Source organism: Ursus arctos, unplaced genomic scaffold, assembly GCF_023065955.2.
Source record: "Ursus arctos isolate Adak ecotype North America unplaced genomic scaffold, UrsArc2.0 scaffold_12, whole genome shotgun sequence".
Classification (NCBI taxonomy): Eukaryota; Metazoa; Chordata; class Mammalia; order Carnivora; family Ursidae; genus Ursus; species Ursus arctos.
Window position 1 is genome coordinate 70,896,950 of NW_026622786.1, and position 20,177 is coordinate 70,917,126.

The 20,177-nt window shown below is 57.2% G+C and overlaps 3 protein-coding genes across 11 annotated transcripts; all 3 read right to left on the minus strand.

The window, feature by feature from the left end:
- Window positions 1–47: 47 nt before the first annotated feature.
- On the minus strand, window positions 48–9,666 carry B4GALT2 (beta-1,4-galactosyltransferase 2). 4 transcript variants are annotated; one of them, XM_026498280.4, is made up of 7 exons: window positions 9,395–9,666; window positions 7,361–7,716; window positions 6,914–7,149; window positions 4,015–4,205; window positions 3,720–3,842; window positions 3,498–3,602; window positions 48–958 (listed from the first exon to the last, which is right to left on the minus strand). In XM_026498280.4, the coding sequence occupies exons 2-7, from the start codon at window positions 7,662–7,664 to the stop codon at window positions 808–810; spliced, it is 1,110 nt and encodes a 369-aa protein (XP_026354065.2). In that variant the 5' UTR covers window positions 7,665–7,716; window positions 9,395–9,666; the 3' UTR covers window positions 48–807. The 4 variants fall into 4 exon arrangements, with proteins under 4 accessions (XP_026354065.2, XP_057166692.1, XP_026354064.2 ...); XM_057310709.1 differs by lacking the exon at window positions 9,395–9,666 and adding an exon at window positions 9,289–9,379; XM_026498279.4 differs by lacking the exon at window positions 9,395–9,666 and adding an exon at window positions 8,803–8,943.
- Window positions 9,667–10,563: 897 nt separating this feature from the next.
- Window positions 10,564–13,876, minus strand: ATP6V0B (ATPase H+ transporting V0 subunit b). 3 transcript variants are annotated; one of them, XM_026498281.4, is made up of 8 exons: window positions 13,693–13,875; window positions 12,933–12,981; window positions 12,620–12,703; window positions 12,417–12,494; window positions 12,155–12,224; window positions 11,982–12,033; window positions 11,575–11,765; window positions 10,564–10,871 (listed from the first exon to the last, which is right to left on the minus strand). In XM_026498281.4, exons 1-8 carry the CDS (start codon window positions 13,757–13,759, stop codon window positions 10,845–10,847), a joined length of 618 nt encoding a protein of 205 aa, XP_026354066.1. In that variant the 5' UTR covers window positions 13,760–13,875; the 3' UTR covers window positions 10,564–10,844. The 3 variants fall into 3 exon arrangements, with proteins under 3 accessions (XP_026354066.1, XP_057166695.1, XP_057166696.1); XM_057310712.1 differs by having other exon boundaries at window positions 10,564–11,765; window positions 13,693–13,876; XM_057310713.1 differs by lacking the exon at window positions 13,693–13,875 and adding an exon at window positions 13,253–13,635 and having other exon boundaries at window positions 10,564–11,765.
- A 1,574-nt stretch (window positions 13,877–15,450) lies between these two features.
- Window positions 15,451–18,967, minus strand: DPH2 (diphthamide biosynthesis 2). Of its 4 annotated transcripts, none has more exons than XM_026498283.4 (6): window positions 18,601–18,967; window positions 18,275–18,387; window positions 17,766–17,989; window positions 16,884–17,567; window positions 16,626–16,802; window positions 15,451–16,544 (listed from the first exon to the last, which is right to left on the minus strand). In XM_026498283.4, exons 1-6 carry the CDS (start codon window positions 18,745–18,747, stop codon window positions 16,420–16,422), a joined length of 1,470 nt encoding a protein of 489 aa, XP_026354068.2. In that variant the 5' UTR covers window positions 18,748–18,967; the 3' UTR covers window positions 15,451–16,419. The 4 variants fall into 4 exon arrangements, with proteins under 4 accessions (XP_026354068.2, XP_026354069.2, XP_048076460.1 ...); XM_026498284.4 differs by having other exon boundaries at window positions 18,653–18,736; XM_048220503.2 differs by having other exon boundaries at window positions 18,596–18,671.
- Window positions 18,968–20,177: the final 1,210 nt, after the last annotated feature.

A 20,177-nucleotide genomic window follows, 5' to 3' on the forward strand; every position in this document is an offset into this window, starting at 1 on the left:
GGCCAGGTGCCCTCCCACAGCGCACACGGGGTCTGGAATCTGGGCCCAGATTCTCTAACCCCAAGCAGACAAAGGGGCTGCTCCATTCACGTTTTTTACTAAAGCACCCACACAAGTTTCTGTGCAATGTACAAACAACTAGCCGGCCCTGGGGCTACTGCCTTCTCTCTGAGACAGGGAGGCGGGAACCAGACTGACTGATCTAAGCCCCAACCGCCCCCCATGCAAAGCCCAACCCCAAGATCCCAGGCAGCGACACAGCACCCCCTCTGGTCCCCTCCGGGGGCTGCTCCTCAGCAGGGGGCGCACCAGAGTTTGCCCCTACAATGTTGAATGAAAAAGGTTTCCCCTCCCCTGGGAGCACGGGGATCCTCAGGTCTGAGAATTCCCCTTGGAAGCCACACTGCCCCCTAGTTGTACCTCCCACTCTTCCAGGCCCTAGGGGACTCAAGGGGGGAGAAACTGAGGCACAGAGAGGTGGAGTGACCTAGCCCAGGCCACTCGGTGAGGCAGTGCAGGGGCTGGCCCGACCCTGACAGTGAGAGAGGGCTGGGCTGGGGAGGGAGGGGCAGGAAGAAGGGTTGACCCCAGAGAGGGCCACACTGGAGGAGCTTGCCCAGGTTGGAAGTCCCCCCAAAGTAGGTTCTGAAACTTCCAGGTGCAGCTGGGGGGGCCTATGGAAGACCCTCCGAAAACAGAGCCCACAGTCTTGGTCCTGGGGGATCCCCCACAGAGTAGCCGCCAGCCAGGCTATAGTCAGTCCTCTGGCAGGCAATCCTTGGCACTGGGAGCCTCTGTCCATTAGTATCAGCCCCGAGGGGGCCATGACGGGGGCCGCCCAATGTCCACTGTGATATTGGTGAAGAGTGGTTGCCGAGACACTTCCAAGACCTGGTACCGCACCGACCCGATGCCATCCCGCTTCATGGTCAGCTTCGTGTTCTGAATCTTGGTAAACCTAGACAGGACGGAAGTGGGTCCAGATCAGGGCTACCCAACACACCCAACATGGGAACTCTGGGGCAAAGGCTCAAGCCACCCTGGCTTCTTCCAAGGATGACTCAGTTCTCACCAAACCCTCTGCCCGTCACCTGCTTGGAGCCCTTTTGCTCTGGCATCTCTTTTCAAAACAGAGATCTTATCCCCTTGGGTTCAGAATTGTGACACCCTCACAAATCTCTCTGATCTCACTTTTCTTCTAAGCCTTAGACCCAGACACGGGCATCCCATAGGCACCTCAAATGCTATATGCCCTGTGTCGGTCATCATCTGCCCTCTCCAAGCCCCTCTTCTCTTTGCTATCTTCTCTGTCCCTCACCACTTACTGAGCAGCCCCCAAGTGCCGGGCTCTGCTCTTAAGTACCAGGGACACAGTCTGGAACAGGACGTAAGTCCCTCCTCTCATGGCAGTCTGTTCCACTAGGGGAGACAGGTAACAGACAAGGAGCACATCAGAATGCTAAGGCAGACGGGGGAGGGAGACCAAGATGGCTGCCGTGGAAGGGGTGAGTGCGGAAACCAAGCTGAGGGGGGGGGGATTCCAGGCAGAGCACATGCTGACCCTAAACTGGAAATGAGAATTTGCCCAGCCAGTGGTTCAAGTTTAATGGGCCAAGGGCATAAGAACAGCGTGGAGGCTAGAGCAGGTAGGGGTGGGGCTCTGTAAGTCAGAGGATGCAGTTTTTTTTATTCTAGGAGTGAGAAGACAGGGATTTTTAGCCAAGCAGGGAGGGCCAGAGGACACAGGGAAACTAGTGAGAGGCCACTGCAGGAGTCCAGACAAGATGACAGAGGCCGCACTAGGGCGGAGGGGGTGAAGGGAAAAGCGGATAGATGTTTGGGGATTGACACTGACACGACCTGCTGACAGTTTAGACACGTAGGGTAAGCGAATGAAGAATCCAGGAGAACTAGATGTGAGGCAACTAGGTGGATGGAACCGTTTCTTTCTTAAAGCCAGAACTGCCTTGGTGTCTTGCCACTTCCTCACCCAAGGCCGACATCACTAATTCATGAGGACACGGAGACCTGAACCAGGACCAAGGCTCCTGGCATGTGCTTCTAGAGCTCCTCCCCCACCCTCGCTGCAACTGCTTTGATCTTCCCGGTCCTTCTGAGCTCAGCTCAGATCCCTCTCCAGAGCCATCCCAACACCGAGCACTCTCCCTCAGATGCCCTGCAGCCCCTCTGCTCCCTTCCCTGCTCGCCCTGGTTTTTATCTGAACTGCTTTTTCATCAGCTCCCTGGATGCGCAGTGCTTCACGCTCCTGCCAAAGGCCAGCCCTCCACTGGTGCTGCAGCAGACCTCCCCACTCTGACACCCTGCGTTCAGAGCAGAGCAACACTACTGTTCCATCTGGGCACGCGGCAGCCTCACGCCCAGCACACCCCTGCGCCCCGGGATTCCTCCAAGCCTGGTCAGCTTCCTTCCTGGCCCATCAGCCACTCCGCCAGCCCTCCTTCACCCTCTTCAAACTCAAAGGGTGATCCTTTCAAACCCAAATCTGATCCTGCCCCTTCCCTGCTTAAAGCCCTCCCGTGACTCCCCAGCGCCCCTGGAACAAAAGTGAAACTCCCAAACTGGGATCTGAGACCCCAAACACCAAGCACTGACCCCACTACTGTCACTCCCAGCCCTCGGCGACTGTAATACCAGAGTCCCAGACTCTCAACTTATACCATGCACATTCACATTCCAGACTCCTGCAAAATACCCATCCTTTTCTCCAAACTGGCCTCCTCCACCAGCCTGGTGAATACAGCACTGTGCCCAAGCAGGTGTGTACCAAACACCTGTTGAATGAATGATCTTTCAAACTCTGGTTTACCATCACCTCCTCCAGGAGGCCTCCCATCATCACTCCCTCTTCTGCCAGGACAGCACCTTGCCCTGATCACCTGGCGCTGTAACTGCGTATTTCCCTCGCTAGAGTGAACTTCGCATGGGCTGTCCAGCAGGGACTGGCTCCGGGCTCCCCCCGATCCCCCACCAGGTTAGAGCAGTGCCAGGAAGCCCTTGTCTACACTGCACATGCACTCAGGTGCCTCTCCCAGCCTGCACCAGCACAAAATGTTTCCACATCCTCAGGGACGGAGTGGCCTGCTCCAGTCTCAGAAGGGTCAGCACTGTCCGTGCCCTGCCCCACGTTGCTCGGGCCACCTTTGTGTCCCCAGGCCCAGGAGCTGGGTTCAGTGCCCGCTACCTCTTGTCCTATCTGCTCTGGCACAAGGGAGATCCGTGAGGACACTGACGGGAATGTAATCTACTCAGTGATGATTTGAACCCTGCATTTACATTTTGTCACCTCTAGGAATTAGGCCAGGGATGACAGAAGTCTGGGGTGAGGCTGAACTAGGGGTTGGGGAACAGGGATCAGGGGTGTGGGAGTCATCTCTAGGAGTCAAGGGGGTCAGGGGCCTTGGGAATCACGTCTGGGGAGCAGTGGCACTGGGGAGTCCCTCCTAGGGAGTAAGGGATTAGGGGCACTTGGGGTCACCTCTGCGGGTTGGGCTCGTTATGCTTGTCCCGGTCGTGCTTGATCATGCGGTAGCGGCCTATGCGGATGTCTGGGCGCGAGATCTTCATCCCAGTCAGGGAGATCCTGGGGATGGGGACAGACGGGCTGGAGCAGGCACCGGGAAGGGCAAGGAGCCTCGCCCAGTCTGCGCTGCACCTTCTGCACCCAGTCTACTCCCCGCCCCACCCTGCCCCTACTCACCGGTTGAAGATGTCGTCATCCTCACCACCCCAGCCCCAGTACTCGTTGGGGAAGCCGTTGATTCTCAGGAACTGGGCTTTACTCAGGCCTGACACGCCTCCAAAGTAGCCAGCATAGGGCAGCCTGTGGCACAGAAGGGCAGGTGTCAACGGAGGGGCCTCAGGGGGTTCCAGGGGCAAGGACAAAGACGAGGTGGGGGAGAGTGTGCTACAGGGGCCAGGAGCAAAGGGGCGCTGGGTGCAGTGTGGACCGTCGGGGCAGAGAGTCTGGGTCCAGCTGAGAAGGGAGCCCTCACCGGAAACCGAACTTGTCCATGGCAATGGCAAAGTGGCGGGGCTGGTCACCACAGCGGTACAGGTTGCGGTCATCCATGGGGACCAGGTCCACGTCACTGAAGATGAAGCAGTCGTAGGTGGCATCCTCCTTCAGCGCCTCTAGGAAGCCCACGTTGAGCAGCTTGGCCCGGTTGAAGGTGTCTTCACCGTGCTGGGGTCAGTGCAGGGGATAGGTCAGCTCAGGGCCTGTGACTGGCAGGCACCTGCCCCTTTACCACTGTCCAGAGCAGTCCCCAAGGGGGACTACTTCCCTGCCTCCCGCTACCAGACTCGGAGTGGCACCCCGAAGTCCTGCCTTCCAAGGCTTTCTAGGACTTGGCTCCGGGCTCCTCTCCCGCCGTTGCCCTCAGACCCCAAGGCCCCCTGCACAATGGTCCTCAGCAGCCCCAGACACGCCAGACTCTTTACTGCCTCGAGGCCCTGCTGTTAGCTCTGGATTGCTCTCCTCTGATGGTCAAGCTTGTGTGGACCGGCATCCCTGATCACACCTCCCTGACTCCGTGTAATCATTCATTCCATCCTGTGCGCTTCACTTAGGCCAGTCATTCATTCTTTCACGCCTTCATTCCAGCGTGCCCTGTAGCCCTGTCCTGGGTGCCAGGCATCTTCTTTGTGCCAGTGGGAGCCTTAGAGAAGAGCAGCCCAGAGCCCACTGTACCCTGCTGAGCACACTCACGACAGGAGATGAACAGTGAATGCCCCAAATGACCAGTGTCAAAGACAAAGAAGCCACGGGGACTGAGCCACTGAGCCTCAGCCACCTGTCCCCTCTGGCTCATGTGGACCCACAACTCCCTGGGCAGCCTTGGAGACCGGGACAGGACCTGGCTAGATTCACTTGTCCCCCCAGCGAAATGTCAAGCACAGGGTGTACAGGCAGTATGGCCCAGTGAGCCCGGGGTCCCCCGAGAAATGGGGCTGCATGCAGGCCCAGGCCTCCTTGAGGCTGGGTTCCTGGCCACGCATGCCCACGCTTCAAATTCGAGCCAGAGCAAGGAGGATCCCATGGAAGGAGCTGGCCGCTGAGCCCCCTGTCCCAGCCCACCATACCTCTAGGCTGGAGCTAGACAGGCCCCTGGAGAGGGCTCTTTAGGCGGCCCTTCTGGAGGAAAAGGAGGAATCATCAGCCAGCCTGGGCCTGACGGGGTGGGAGTGGCTAGCCCTGCTTGCTCTCTCTCCTTGCCCTGCACCTTCCCTCCCACCAGCCCTTGCAGCAACTGTGCATTTTCTCCTGGCTCATCGGCTCTCCTTTCTGACCTTTCTCACCAGCCAGGAGCCCTGAGTTTCTCCCACGCGGCTCATGAACATGCCCAATTTTACCCCATCTGAAAAAGAAACCTCTCTAGCCACCGCCCTACCTTTGTCTCCCCTTCTCGGCAGAGTGGTGGTTTTTTCTTTTTAAGAGTTGCCTCCAATTGGCTATTTCCATTTTGTCAAATCTGATTCCTTCTTCAACCCACTGCAATCTGCTTCCGCCCCCACCATGCCCCTGAAATGGTTCTCGCTGGGCCCACCTTGTTGCTAAATCCACTGGACGCTTCTTAGTCCATATCCTTCCTCCCCCGGCAGTGCTCACGTAGCTGCCATGCTTCCTTCTGGACACTTATTCCTGGGCTTCTGGGACACCACACTCTCCTGGGACTCCTCGAACCTTTCCGGCCAACCTTCCCAGTCTGTGGAGCTGTCCCTTTCTCCACCCATCCCTTACATGCTGGCCTTCTCCTCTCGGGCCCCACGCTCCCCAGGGCAGGTGGGACGTTGTTGGGTTTAGGGACCACCTGCATGCTGGTGGCTCCCAGATCCCTCTCTGCATCTCAGACCTCGCTGCTGGGTGGACTCGTTGGTCCAACTGCCGACTGAACATTCCTCTCATACTTCACCTGGACACTCAAACTCATCCCACGCAAAAAAGAATTCAGAGTCACGCTCTCCCCCAGACCTGGCCCCGCTCCGGCGTCGCATCTCACTCACAGGCACAGCCAGTCACACAGCAAATGGCCAAGGAGAACCCTCGAGGTGTCTGAAGACCCTTCTGGATTTGGCCTCTGCCAGCAACTCCAGGCCCATCTTGGCTACCCACTCTACACGCTGGACCCCACACCTGGGCCAACAGTTCCCGAACACACGAGACCGGTTCTCTGGATGGGGCCTGGGGCCTCCAGTCTGTCTGCCGGCTGATGCCTGTTCGTCCCTCAAGACCCATCTCAACCACCGCTTCTCAACTCCAGGCCTGGACAAGGCCCCTCTGTGCCCCTACAGGCCCCTGCTCCAACTCAGCCCACACCATCGTCCTGGAGTCTACAGTGATCCAAGTCCAAGGACGGGAGTCCCAAGTACGGGGAGGAGGACCTACATCAGACCCTCCCTGGGTCCCAGCAGCCAGGCCTGGCCAGGCCCACGGCAGGGCTCAGACACTGAGTTGAGTTCCCGGGCCTCTGCTGTGGCCGTGCCCTCACGTGGACTTCACCTCTCGTTCAGGCTCTCACTCCCCCTCTCCAAGGGCTTCTCTACAGCTCCTCACAGCCAGCAGACCGCAGGTCTCCACCTCCACGGGGCAGGGCCCAACAAGGGTAGACAATGGGGCTCATCCCCACAGAGGCTATGCACACACCTGTCAGGGCGCGTGCCAACATTGGCGTGCACACTCCCCTTCACTCACCTGCAAGCCCTCCCGTGTGAGCGGGGACATACACGGACCCCTGCACGTACGTTCACACAGCCACGCAACCACAGGCAGACAAGAAGCCACGAATGCTCCCAACCCCATTCGCGCACCAAGAGGCACGTAGGTCCCCACACCCACAGGTGCTCATGGGTTCCCTGGTGGCTAGCGCCCAGCCTAGGGCACAGGCAGCACACCTGGTTGATGACGTAGACGCCATAGCGCAGCCGCTGTCGCCTCAGGATGGGGTGCAGGTAGTGGAGCCAGTAGCGTAGGTGGTGCTCCCGGTGTCGAAAGGGGATGATGACCGCCACCGTCTGGGCAGGCGTGCAGTCGGGCGGCGTATAGCGGCCGCCCAGCAGCACACCTGGGTTCTCCCGCTGCACCCGCTCCAGCGGCATGGGCGAGGTGAACTCGATCAGCAGTCGGCCCACTGCACGCAGGACGGGAGCAGGAATCAGGCCTTCGTCAGACTCCAGGGGACGCCAGCCCTCTCCCTCAGCCCCGGGGTAGGCCAGGGAACCTCAGGAATAGCCCTCTCACAACAGACCCGGACCCCCCGCACCCCCGTAGGTCATTCCCCAAGTCCAAGCAGTCAGGTCTTCTGCCCACCCCTACAGGCAGGCCCTACCCTGCAGGCTCACCGAGACCAGGCGGCGAGTCAGGACAGGGAGGCAAGATGGGAGCCGTGGGGCCGGGCCGGGCACTGGGAGCCTCGGGGAGCCCCGAGCTGGGGACGGTGGCGTTGGGCCGAGAGAAGTTGGTGCTGCTGCTGGCAGCTGGGTGGAGGGCACGGGCAGGGCCGCGGGCACTGAAGCGGCTGAAGAAGGCCAAATGCTGGGCGTAGACGTCAAAGTAGAGGATGACGGCCACGAGGAAGTGCAGCAGGCAGAGAAGGAGCACAGCCTTGCACACGCGCTCCAGCGTCCCCCCCAGCAGTCTGCTCATCCCGCAGGCGGCCGCCGGCCCGCCCAATGGGCCCGGGCATCCGGCTGCCGGCCTGAGCATGGGGAAGAGAGAAAAGACCCAGCAGGTCAGGGCCCGATGGGCAAGGCTACCCCCCCCACCTGCTGCTCACCCTCACAGACCTGAGTCCTCACACTTATTACCTGCTCACACCCTGTGACACTCACGGACTCCCATTCTACCTGCAAATAGACACACGGACACAGTCCCTGGCAACTCGCTACTCACACATCTTCACACACCTGAGGACTAACCCACATACGCATACATTGCTCATTCTTGCTGACACACGGACACGCAAGCACAACCTCACGCACCCTCACACTCAAGGTGCACACCCTTATTGCGTGACTTGACACACACCTCTGTGTGTTCTCAGAAACATGAACACATGATCTCTGATCACACAGGTTCATACTTCCAAATGGAAACACACCTACCTGCAGCCTCACATGTGCACCCGTGCCCCAGAGAACAGACACCCCACAGGGCAGCATCAACCCGGGACTCTCGCTCTGGGGAGGGGAGACCATTTACTGAGTACCTACCATGCAGGAGCACTTGGTACTCATGACTTCTGTTAGTCCTCCCAGAAGCATGGTGGGCAGTGGTTTGGTTGGACAGGTACCAGAGACAAGTAGGCCAGGCCGACTAGGACCAGGCTGGGTAGTGGCCCTCAGCACCCAGGAGGCCCAAATATGAATAAGATGTTTATGGGCTTGCTTCCTTCTGGAGCCGGAGGTCAAAATACAGGGTGGGGCATAAGACACCCCTCCTCTACAACCTCAAGGATTGGGATGAACTTTCTGCAGTCTGCCTAGCACTGCTGGTTCTGATTCTGGGAAGAAGGAACATCTGGGCCCTGGAGAGGGGTCCAGCACCAGCATGGCAGGAAAGGGTCTGGCCTAGGCCACGGCTCCAGCTGCGGTCCCCACAGAGCAGCACTTCTGGTAATGCTTCAGGGGGTGGGCTGGGTCTCACCCAGAGATACACAGCACCACACAGTCACGGACACCCGGGGTCCCAGCTCAAGTCACCTGCACTCAGACACACTGAGAACTACACAGAGAGTCACAGACACACCCCAGTGACAGTAACAGTAACGCGGTCACACACTCACAAACAAAGCCGTTGCTCCTCGACGTACACAGCCATGCATGCAGGCTCCGGGGCAGCTCGGACGCCCGGCCCCACGTGCAAACATTCCCACCCCTCCCTCCCGGGCAGGGGTTCTGGGTCAGGCCGGCGGCCGGCAGGGCTGAGAGGTGCGGTAGGGCGGGGCTGAAAGGCAGACCGGCCTGAACACGTGGCTCCCCGGGACGGGGGAGGCAGCGAAGACCGGGTGGGTGTGGAGCCTGGGCTGGGGGTGGGGGGGCGTGGATTGGGGGAGTGGATGTGGGGCGGGGGCCGAGCCAGGGGGAAACGTGAGTGGAGCGCCTCCCCGCGCCACGAGGCCAGGGCGAGCGAGGACAATAAGGGAGGCTGGCAGGGGGCGAGCAAGAGGAGCCCGGGGTGGGGGGGGGGGCGCGGGGAGAGAGCTGAGGGGGAGGGATGGGGGTGGGGTGGGGAAACGCCAGGCCGGGGTCTGGCCGCCGGCGCCTCTCACCGGCTCCTGGGCGGGGATCGCGGGGCCGCGCTCGGGGCGCTCCTCGCGGGGCCGGGTCTGGAATGTAGGGGCCCTGGGCTGGGGGCCGCGCGCGCACCCCTCTCACCCGGCGCTCGGGGCTCAGCAGGGGGCACCGCTCCGGCTCGGGCTGGGTTCCCGGCTCCCGTGGCTGCGGACGGCTCCGTCCCCCATGGCCCGGCCCCGCCGCCTCCCGCCGCCGGGTCAGCGGCCCCCGCGGCCCCCGGGCCGCCTCCCGCCGCCGCCGCGGGCCATGGAGCCGAGCCGCCCCGGGGGGCAGGGCGGGGCCGGGCGGCCGGGCAGACCCACGGACCCGCGGACCGATGGACCACAGCGCCGCCGCCTCCCTCCCGCGCTACGGCGCCTCGGAGGGGCAGGCCCGGCCGGCGCGCCCGCGCGCGCGCCCCCGCGGCCCCCGCCTCCAGCGCGCCCGCACCCGCCGCGCGCCTCCGCCGCCCGCCCCTGCCGGCGGCCAAGCGCGGCGGAGCGAGGGGACAGAGGTGGCACGCGACCAGAGAGAGGCGGAAGAAATCGGTAAGGCTCATCCCAGGGGTTGGATTCGGGGTCCGGACTGGGGAGGGTGTGGGTGTGGGCTGAAGCGCGAACTCCGCCAAAGAAGGGGGCCTGGAAGTTAGGCGACTCTAGCAGGGAGGTTAGGGATTTGTCAACTCATTGATGGGAACAGGATTAAAGGTCTGCCAGCGGCCAGCGGAGGGGGCTGCCAGTTGGGCAGGACTCTCAAAGGCGTGGGGAGAAGTGTGTAGCAGGGGCTTCCAGGGTAACAGGAGGTTAGTAAAAGATTGCACGTAAGCGGGAGGGGCCGGACAGGGGCCTGGGAACAAGGACTCAAATTAGTTACTGGCAGGGGATGGCGCTGGGATAGGCAGAGGCAAATGAATGGGCTCCCAGTCCCACAGGAATAGAGGATGATGGATGCCTGAGGGTACAGCCAGAGACGTGGCCCATCTGGGGTTAGCAGACAGAACCTTGAAGAGGTGGGACTAGGAGGACAGCCCCCTCCCCCGCACAAACACCTGGGTTCATATCCTGAGTCCCTTGCTCCTTTCAATAAAGATATTCAGGGCTACAGCCCTCAGCCCAGCACCCTTCCTCTCCACCCAGGAAGCAGCTCTGTCCAGAGCAGAGACAATGTGTATGAGAAAGGTGCCAAGAAGCTGGAATTAGGTTGAGGCCTATAGGCCCGTTTACCCTCCCTCCATGAAAGAATGTAGCGAAGGAGGGCAACAGAAGCAGCACTGACCCAGACAAAAACCACATTTATTTCACAAACACTGGGAAGATGGGTTGGGGGGTAGAGGTGGGACACAGGTGCACAGCTGCACACGGTCATCAGGGACCCACTCCCCACACTGAGGCTCCAGCCAGGCAGTGCCTCCAAGTTGACGGGCAGCGGGAAGCAAGTGCAGGGAGGGCCCTGAACACCAAGCCCCTGAAAGGCCAAGGGTGACAGCTCCAGCTGTCCTGGGAAAAACCACAAATAAATAAGAGTGGGACACGGCCCCACCCAAACAGATCATCTAGTCACCCATCTTCACTCTGGAGGTCTGCAAAAGAAGAACAAGGAGAAATCAGGCAGTGACAGAGGACTAGATAAGACAGTAACAAGAGACATAAGGTCAGCGCTAGCAAACCCATGGTGGGATGGACAGACCACAACAGATGGATGACTGGACCAAGATGGACATGCTGTGACAAACCCAGATGAACAGGGACAGTCAGACAACCACAGAGTTAGGCTGTGGGACAGAGAGATGGCGAAGTGGCATATGAACAGGACCAGTTACCAAGAGTCAACCCAGCTAAGCACTCAGTCACATTCAGACCATGAGGCTGGTCCTCAGCCCCACTTACACATTGTCAGACAAGATGCATGCAATTCAGACACACTGTCCTGACAGCACAGATACACAGAGGCCCTGAGATCACAGTCAAACACACCAAGCAGACTGACAAACAGACAAGATCCCAATCCAGGCTAGACTGCAAATAAAAACAAAAAAATAATACAACAGAGAGCCTCAAAGAAAGACCTATAGACACAAAGCAGCAGGGAAATACACATTACACTAGTCAATGATACCACACTGGAAAGCTTCAAAAGGGGAAAACCAAAAAATGGGAATGAAGTGGTGGGAGCTGCTCAGGGGTTCCATGGTTATAGATGGAGTAAGGGACACCGTGACTCCTCTGGAAGAGAGTGAGGCTGGGCTGGGGACTAGGACACAGACTTCCCAAGGGGTTCATCACCTGAAGGATTGCAACAATGACGCCAAAGAGGCCAATGGCACTGCCAAAGATCTCCACGATGAGAATCTTTACAAAGAGGCTGGGGTTCTGTGCATCAGCCAGGGCAGCTCCACTGCCCACGATGCCCACGCAGACTCCACAGAAGAGGTTAGACAGGCCCACTGTGAGGCCAGCTCCAAACATGGAGTAGCCTGCGAGGATGGAAGAGAGTATTGAGGCCAAGACAGGAACAAGGGGAGAGGAGGACAAGGGCCCAACATGGACTAATGGGGATAGTCACCACTCCCAACTCCGTAAAACAGGCCAAACAAAGGGAGTGTATTTTGAAATAGTGAGTCTAAGCTAGGGCATGGAAGTGGGGAAGCAGACATGAAGCCCCAGCTTTTTTCCTTCACACATCCACCTACCTGCATGGTAGTTTCGATGCCCAATGGCCTGGGGGTCAGTGGCACTGAAAGGCTGTGGGAGGCAGAGAGGTAATCAGAAACCACCCCTTATGCCGCTCCCCCTCCTCCAGTATCACTAAAGACTGTATAGAACACACTGGAACAGATGCCCACCCCACCCTAGTTCCCCCTACCTCAGCCATGTTGCTAATCACAATTGCCATGATGATACCATAGATGGCCACAGCCTCACAGAAGATGATGCTGGCAGTGGTGGAGAGGAGAAAAAGATGAGAAAGAAACCAACCTTCCTCCCCCAAAGAGTCTCCAGCCACCATTTCCCCCACGGACATCCCACCCATCAGGAGGCTGGTCAGAAGCAGCATGTCAGGTCAAACAAACAGGGAGCTCCCAATGCAGGTGGTTCTGACAACCCTCCAAAAGCCCCACATTTACCTGACCAGGTTCTTGGTCTTGATCCTGGGGGCCTTCACCCCTCCCCCAATGATAGAAGAGCCAGTAATATAGATGCCCCTGGTGGAAGGATTAAAAAACCGATGAGCAGAGCCCAAGCTTGTCACTGCCCCCAGGATGACTAAGGACCCAGTGACACCACCTGCTATGACTCACCCCTACCCCTAGTCCCACCCCAAACTCACCATGCTGCCCCAACCACAGACAAGGAGATAGCTAGACCAATGCCCAAGTTTGACCACATGAAGGGGGAAGTCTCAGTCAGGAACCTGGTGTGGAAACAGGGAGGAAAGCAATTTCAGCCTTGGTGCAGAAGTGAGCACAAAATCTATCCCCCAACCCTCTCAGCCCACCAGTCCTGGATGTGGAGATAAAAGATGTCCTATGTCCCATATCCATATCCCAGACACCTGGGGATAGGGTGGAGTAGGGGCTTAGTTCAGTGATGAAAAACTGCAAAGAAGCTCCCCGGGGAATCCTCTCCCTACAGCCCCTTACCATGCCACATCAAAGCGGAAACCCAAGTCAAAAATGGTGTAGCAGATTCCTGCAGGAGGGAGGAAAAAAAGGGTTAGAGGCGGCTCTCTAGACAGAAACTTCCCAACTTAGACAAGAAATCGCTGCCCAACTGCCACGTCCCCAAAGCTCTGCCTACAGGTAAGTCAAGGGAGACTCAGGCTGGCCTCCATGTGAAAGCACGGCTATCTATTCAGACTCCTCGACTCAGGCCTCCATTTTCTGCCACTCCCTCAGTAACCTATCTTCCCCTAGTGACACCACCTCCCAGACCACCGCCAGCTACTAGTAGGCCTGAATACCCTGGAGAAAGGGAGAGCGCACCGGCTCCCACCAGCCCGATCCGAGCCGCTGTTTATCCAACAAGCTGTGGGTGGGGGGAGGGCAGAACGACCGGGAAAAGAGGAACTGGAACTGCCGGCCCGTGACCCAAGCAGGCGCCTCTGGAGCAAGCGAGGGATCGCAGCCGTGAGACGGGGGGAGGGGTGGTAGTGACAGAGAGGTACCGGGGCTGCTCTCGCGGCCCCCACCTCCCCCCGTCCGCACCCGTCCTCAAGGGGCTGGAGATCCGGTCTTCTCTGTCAGGGTCAGAAGCCCCGACAGGCGTGAGGCAAATCCTGGAGCCCCGGACACAGGGCCCACGCTGGGGCCCAGCATTCCTGGGACCCCACTTCTCCCGCTGGGCTCCAGCCCCACCAGCGGGGCCCCGATGCTGGCCCCGCCCGCCAGGACCCGGCCTCACCCACGACAAGCATGCAGGCCCAAAAGGCCACGAAGACCCCGGAGTAGAGCAGCGCTAGCCCCGTCATGGCGGCAACGACGGCGCGGCTCGGGTCCGTGGGGCCACAGCTAAACCCGCGTCCCTGCGTCCACCGTCCGCCCCGCAGTCTGTCCGCCCGCCCCGCAGCGTCACCTGACTAACCCACGTGACGCGCCGGCGCCACGTGACCCCATGCCCGGCCCCGCGCGGCGCCGTTGCCGGTCCAGAACTTTGGCTACGCCGGAACTGCAAGCACTGAGGATTGTGGTTGTTGTAGTCCCCCGCTTCGGAAGAGGCTTCGGCGTCCTTAATATCTCGACCTCAGGCCGGTCATTCTCGCGTCTCTCCCAACCGCTCCTCCTCAGCCGCGACAGTCAGCCCCACTTGGGCTCACCAGCCCTGCTTTACACCGGAGCCTCTTCGCGGGCCTCCCTAGTTTAGCCTCCAAGCCAGCGCTGATTCCATGGACCTCTTCCCTTGCTGTCCTCCCCAGTTAAGGGAGGGTGTCTTGCTCTCTTCCTAACTTTGCTCATGCTGTTCCTTCTCCGCGAAGCACACTTCTTCGTGTTCATCCCATTGCCCAGCTGACACCTATTGGTCCCCAGAATGCACTCTTCCAGGAAGCCTTCCCTAACCCAGAGGCAGGGTGATAAGCCTGCTCTGGGCTCCCCTGCTATCCTGGTGATCCTTATCAAACTGAAGATCATGTCACTCTGTTTAAAATGCCATTTCAGGGGCGCCTGGGTGGCTCAAACATCTGCCTTTGGCTCAGGTTATAATCCTGTGGTCTTGGGATCTAGTCCTGCATCTGGCTGCCTGCTGGGAGGGAAGCCTGCTTCTCCCTCTCCCTCTCTCCCTGCTTGTGCTCTCTCAAATAAACAAAACTTTTAATAAAAATAAAAAATGCCATTTCACTCAGAATAAAAGCCACAGTCCTAATAATGGCCTACTACTAGGCCTCTCCTGATGCAGCTTCCCATGCCCCTTACCTGATCTCAACTAATACTCTCCCACTAACTACACTGGCCTCCTTGCTATTCCTTGAACATACCAGCCATACCCCCAATATATCACCCTCCCATTTGTTCCCTCTGCTTCTACTTATCCACGTGGCTCACTCCATAACTTCCTTTCAGTCTTTGCTCACCTTCTTCAAAAGGCCTTCCCTAATTATCCTGTTCAATATTGCAATCTACTGTCCCTTACACTCCTTCCCAGCTTTAATAGTTCTCCATACTACTTACTTACCACCATTTGGCATACTAAGTGTTTTATTTTGTCCATCTCTTCCCCCACCCCCCATGAGAATGTAATCACCATGAAAGGGTTTCTGTTGAGCTTACTGTATTTTCAGTGCCTGGCACACCGTGGTGCTCCATATATATTTGTAAAATACATGATTGGTGCCCATTTTGTCTGCTGCCACAGTCAGTTTACAGATCTGCCTCTACCAGTAGACCGAGCACTCCCTGAGAACAGGGACCACACCTCCCTGTTTACCTTCCTGACTTGGAAGGTCCCAACACCTTGGACAGCGCCAGTATGCCAAAATTCTCTGCAAACTTGATAAGAAAGAAGTGTCCCCAGGGGCTTTCCTCCTCACAGAAAGTAGTTTCACTGTCTTGTAACTACTTATTTAACTGCCTGTCTTCCTAACTACACTGTGAGGACAGGAATCCAGCTAAATACAATTCAGATCTCCACTCGGAACGTGTAGTGTTTGATGAAAAGAAACAGGAGGAGAAGTATCTAGTTTATTCAAGTTCTGTGATATCCCTGAAAAACAAAATTAGAATCTGTATAGACCACCACTGTCCTACAGAACTTTCTGCAGTAATGGAAATGTCCTATAGCTGCACTGTCCTCTCATGTGGCTAAACGACCACTGAACTGTGACTAGTGTGACTGAGAAACTAAGTTTTTATTTTTTATTTTTCAAGTGTACTTTTTTAGTGATCTGTACACTCATCATGGGGCTTGAACTCATGACCCTGAGATCAAGAGTTGCATGCTTTTCCTGCTGAGCTACCAGGCACCCTGAGAAACTGAGTTTTTTATTTTAACTAATTCAAATTCATGTTTAATAGCCATATGTGTCTAGTGGTTATTTTACTGGACAACACAGGTCTAGACCAGTGATTCTCAACTAGAAGCAATTTTGCCCCCCCAGGAGATATCTGTCAATGTCTGGAGGCATTTTTGGTTATCACAATTGGGAAGGGGTATGTTGGGGGCATCTGGTGGGCAGAAGCCAAAGACAAAGCTAAACATACTACAGTGCAAAGAACAGCCCCTCACAGCAAAGAATTACCTGGGCCAAACTGTCAATAGTACCAAAGTTAGGCAACCCTGGTCTAGACCATCTAGAACCTTTGACAAGGGCAAACCTTCAACTGCACATCAGAAACTGGGACTGGCCAGAGGTCCTGGGCTGTTCCTAGGAGGACAGATGGGCCCATAAGACTTCAGGAAAGCCCCAAATCAGTCCCTCCAGTCCAACAGGTATTTATTAAGCCACTATATGCTAAGCCTTGTGCCGGTGCCAGGACAGGGACAGAGCAGGATTCCCTTCCTCAGTGAGGGGCTGTCCACACTTCCCTGCATCCAGGCTCCTTCAAAAATCCTGGCAGAGCAGTGAGGTTGGTGCAGGGAGCATTAAAGGTCTTTGCAGCAATTCTTAAGTCCATCTGTCTCTGGCCCCACGTGGTATCAGCTGCTTCCCTCATCCTCGTAGGCGATGGCAATCCCTTGTCTTCCACTCACAGCTCCTGTCACCGGTGTCTGACCCAGACGGGGCTGCAGCCCCTGCCAGCTCCGGGAACTGAGGAACAAGGCTGCAGAGAGAGGGGACTGAGGCCAAGTGGGCTGAATCTGGGGAAAGAGTTCAGCTGGGAGCAGAGATTTGGCACACTTACCTGCAGGGCTGCTCTCAGCCAGCTCTAGCGGGGACCGCAAGGTCAGGGCCAAACATCCAGGATCATCTGATGGCTTCCACGCAGGTGGGGGTCGGAGTTCCCCAGTAATGAGTGACACATCTGGGGTGTCCCACAGTTCCGAGTCAGGCGGTGGGAGGGGCACATGGAAGGGAGAGCCTAGGAGGGACAAAGAGGATCCAAACGGATACAATTCCAAGCCCCAAGTGTTTCCAGCTCAGGCAGTACCCCAGCACTCACCAGGTAATAAATCCGCATAATGTGTTAGGTAGGGAGCCAGGCCTGAAGGTGGCCAGGCGGGGTTGCAGGCAGCTTCCAGCTCACATGGTGCCAATACAGGCCGGAAGAAGCCACCAGAAAGCTGTGGAGTTAGAGCACCGAGAGGGCAGGCCAACAGCACAAAGACATCCACCTCAGGGAAGTTGGCGAGCTTGGGAGGTGTAGGCCGCCCCAGGGCCAACACATAGCTCCGCTTGCCTGCAGCCTGAGCCAGGTTCCGCAAGTGTGCCAGGGCCTCGCGGTGTCGGGCCACACCCAGCGTCCCTGCCAACAGCCCTACCACACGGGCATCTCTGGCCCTCTCTACCAGATAGTGTCTACGTGCCCTTAGCCGCCCAGCCCGGACACCTTCATCCTGAGTCCGCCCTGTATCTGGGCAGCAGGTGAAGAAGGGCTGCCCTGGTGCCCAGCCCAAAAGCAGCCGGCTCAGGTCTGGGTCAAGGTCAAGGTCAGCACTGGCTTCAGAGCCCCCCACATAGAAGGCACCATATTCTTCCAGACACCTCCCTGGAGCCAGGGGGAAGCGGCGCCCAAAACGCTCCAGGAGCTCAGGCTCTGGACTACAGGAGCCCACTGGCGATGGAAGAGCTGGGCTGGAGACAAGCAGGTCCAGGTACCGCGGGCGCAGGAGGGTGGCCAAGGCCTCTGGAAGAAGAAGGTGGTGTCAGAGTTGGGGTCTGCCAAAGCAGGAACCCTTCATCCCCAGGAGACTGAATGTGACCCAAAAGCAAAGACTGGGATCAAGCCCATATCAAGAGCTCTATGGGAGTGTACTGAAATGGGACTACCAAGGCACAAAGTAGTTGGCCTACCCTTCCTGCAAACCCAGGCAAAAACTCTCACCCAAGGCGTGGGCACAGGCCGGCTCACTTAGCAGCACCACAGGCGCTTTGGGGTCTGGGTTCTGGGCCTCAAAGGCCTTGGCGCAGAGCTCCAAGTGCACAGGATGTTGACCAAGGACGAAGGCCACAGGCAGTGGGCGGGCTGGAGGGCTTAAGCAGGCAGGGCCAAAATGTACAAGGGCCTGAGCTCCAGCTTGCTCAGCACCCAGTACATCCACACAGCAGCTGCAGGGGAGATACCGTTAGTGAGAAGAGTTATCAGGAAAACAGTTGCTGTCCTTCATGGGAAATGTGAAGACTGAAACGTGGTCAGTGAAGAAAACGATATTATAAAAGAAGACACTGTCGTTCAGGGGAGCAAGTATCAGAAGAGGAGGCATCACCATCAAGGAAAAACACAGCCACTGGGGGCTGACACTGTCATAGAAGGGAAACACCTAGAGCCTTGGATCATTAAACCTACTCACCACCCCCTACCCCCGCCCCCAATCCTCAAGCTCAAATTCACACCTGCCATAGGCCGTGTCACCCAAAATGAACATCTTCGACCCTGTGGTCCTCTCCAGTCGTGCAGCCACGGCCCCAGCATCTCCCAATAGCTGGTCAGGGAACTGCAAGGCCACCTGTAGGTATAAGCCATGGAGTCAGGAACAGCCTCTCCTCCACCCTCTTCCTCTTCAAGGAAAACCTTCCAGGAGTCCCTACCTAACCTGCAAAGGCCCTCCTCCCAGAGGAACAACTCCCCCCGCCCACCCCCCCCCCAAAATCACCCCAAGATCCCGATCTTCTGGGCGACCCATGCCGAAGTGAGCCACCCCTCCCTAACCTGACCTCACCCGCTGACACCCCAGGTCCCGGACAAATCCAGCAACTCGCTCCAGCTCGTACACGCGGTCCAGGTCCTCCGCAGGAGTGAGCAGCCCCGCGGCGCCCGCCTCTCGCTGCAGCGCTGCCTCAGCGGGGCTGCTGAACGTAGACTCCATGAGGCACCGCTCGGGTGGCGGGAAGCAGCGGGGACCTCCCTCGGTCAGCTTCAGGTCCCGCGTCCTCAAAAGCAGCCCTCAATAAGTCAGTCACTTAGTGAGAGCGGCAGGACTGGGAAGTCAGGGCAGAGCCCTCGGACCATCCCTCCACGCCTCCAAACTAGCGCCTCTCCGCTACACCACAACGCAAAGGCCTGCGGGGGATTACTTCCGGGTTTTTGAGGCGGGGCTGGCAGCAGTCTTGCCAATGTTAAACTAGCACTGCCAATCCTCGCCAGGCCTCCCTCAGAGAACCAATGATCTGCCTCATAGCCGAAGTCTCGGGAGTACCTCGGAGGAAGGCGCGGAGCCTTGTGGGTATTGTAGTCCCCTGGCCCTCTTCCCTGGCCGCTAGTTTTCCTGTTCAGCCCGCCAATCGCGCTCAGAAAAAGTGACTCCCCGGGTGCCTGCCTGGCTCAGTTAGAAGAGCATGTGACTCTTGATCACAGGGTTGTGAGTTGGAGCCCCACGTTGGGGGTAGAGATTAAATAAACTTAAAAAAAAAAAAAGGGAACCCCTAAAAATACTCGTTTGAGCAGCTCCCCTACACGGTACACTGCTAAGCACTTCATTGCACCTCCATTGCATAATTTTCAGTTCAGGTGCCAAACTGCCTGGGTTTGGATATCGTGCTCTGCCATTACTACTTACTCGACGTCTCTGTGGCTGTTTCTTCATCCGCAAGGTGGGGGTTGTAACAAGAGCATCCCTAATAGGATTGCTGGATCAAATTAATTTAGATATAAAACTTTACAAAGTAGTCCCTTGCATATCATACATACTGAAAGCATTCGCGGTTATCCTCACAGCAGTCTATCAATCAGGTAAATACTGAGCACTTATTGTTCACCAGGTATTACATTCTTAGAGTTAACAGTCTTTGGAGTAAGACTTGTCCCAAGAGCACCTGGCTTGTTCATTTGGCAAAGGGAGGGACTCTCGATCTCAGGGTTGTGAGTTTGAGCCCCACGGTGGGTGTTGAGATTATTTAAAAAAATAAAATCTTAAGAAAAAAAGAATTGTCCCATTTTACAGATGAGGACACTGAGGTCCTAGTAAGACACAGCAAGTAAGTCAGTGGCACAATCAATATCAAACCCAGATTTGACTTCAGAAACTAGGCTTTAGCTCCCTCATTGTCCTAGCTTATATATGCTACATTTGATCATGGAGGATGGGGGAAGAAGACATTTGGTTACCATGTAGCAGGAGAAAAGGACTAAAAGAAACATCTCCACATACTTCAGGAGAAGTGAGAAATCAAGAGTAAGTGAGAATGGGACTGGAGAAGGGCCTTGGGATGGTGTATGCAATGGGGACTGATGCTGGCTGGCACGGAAAGAGAATGAACAGAGAAGTGCCTCCATTCTTGTGCAAAGATGGCAGAAGAA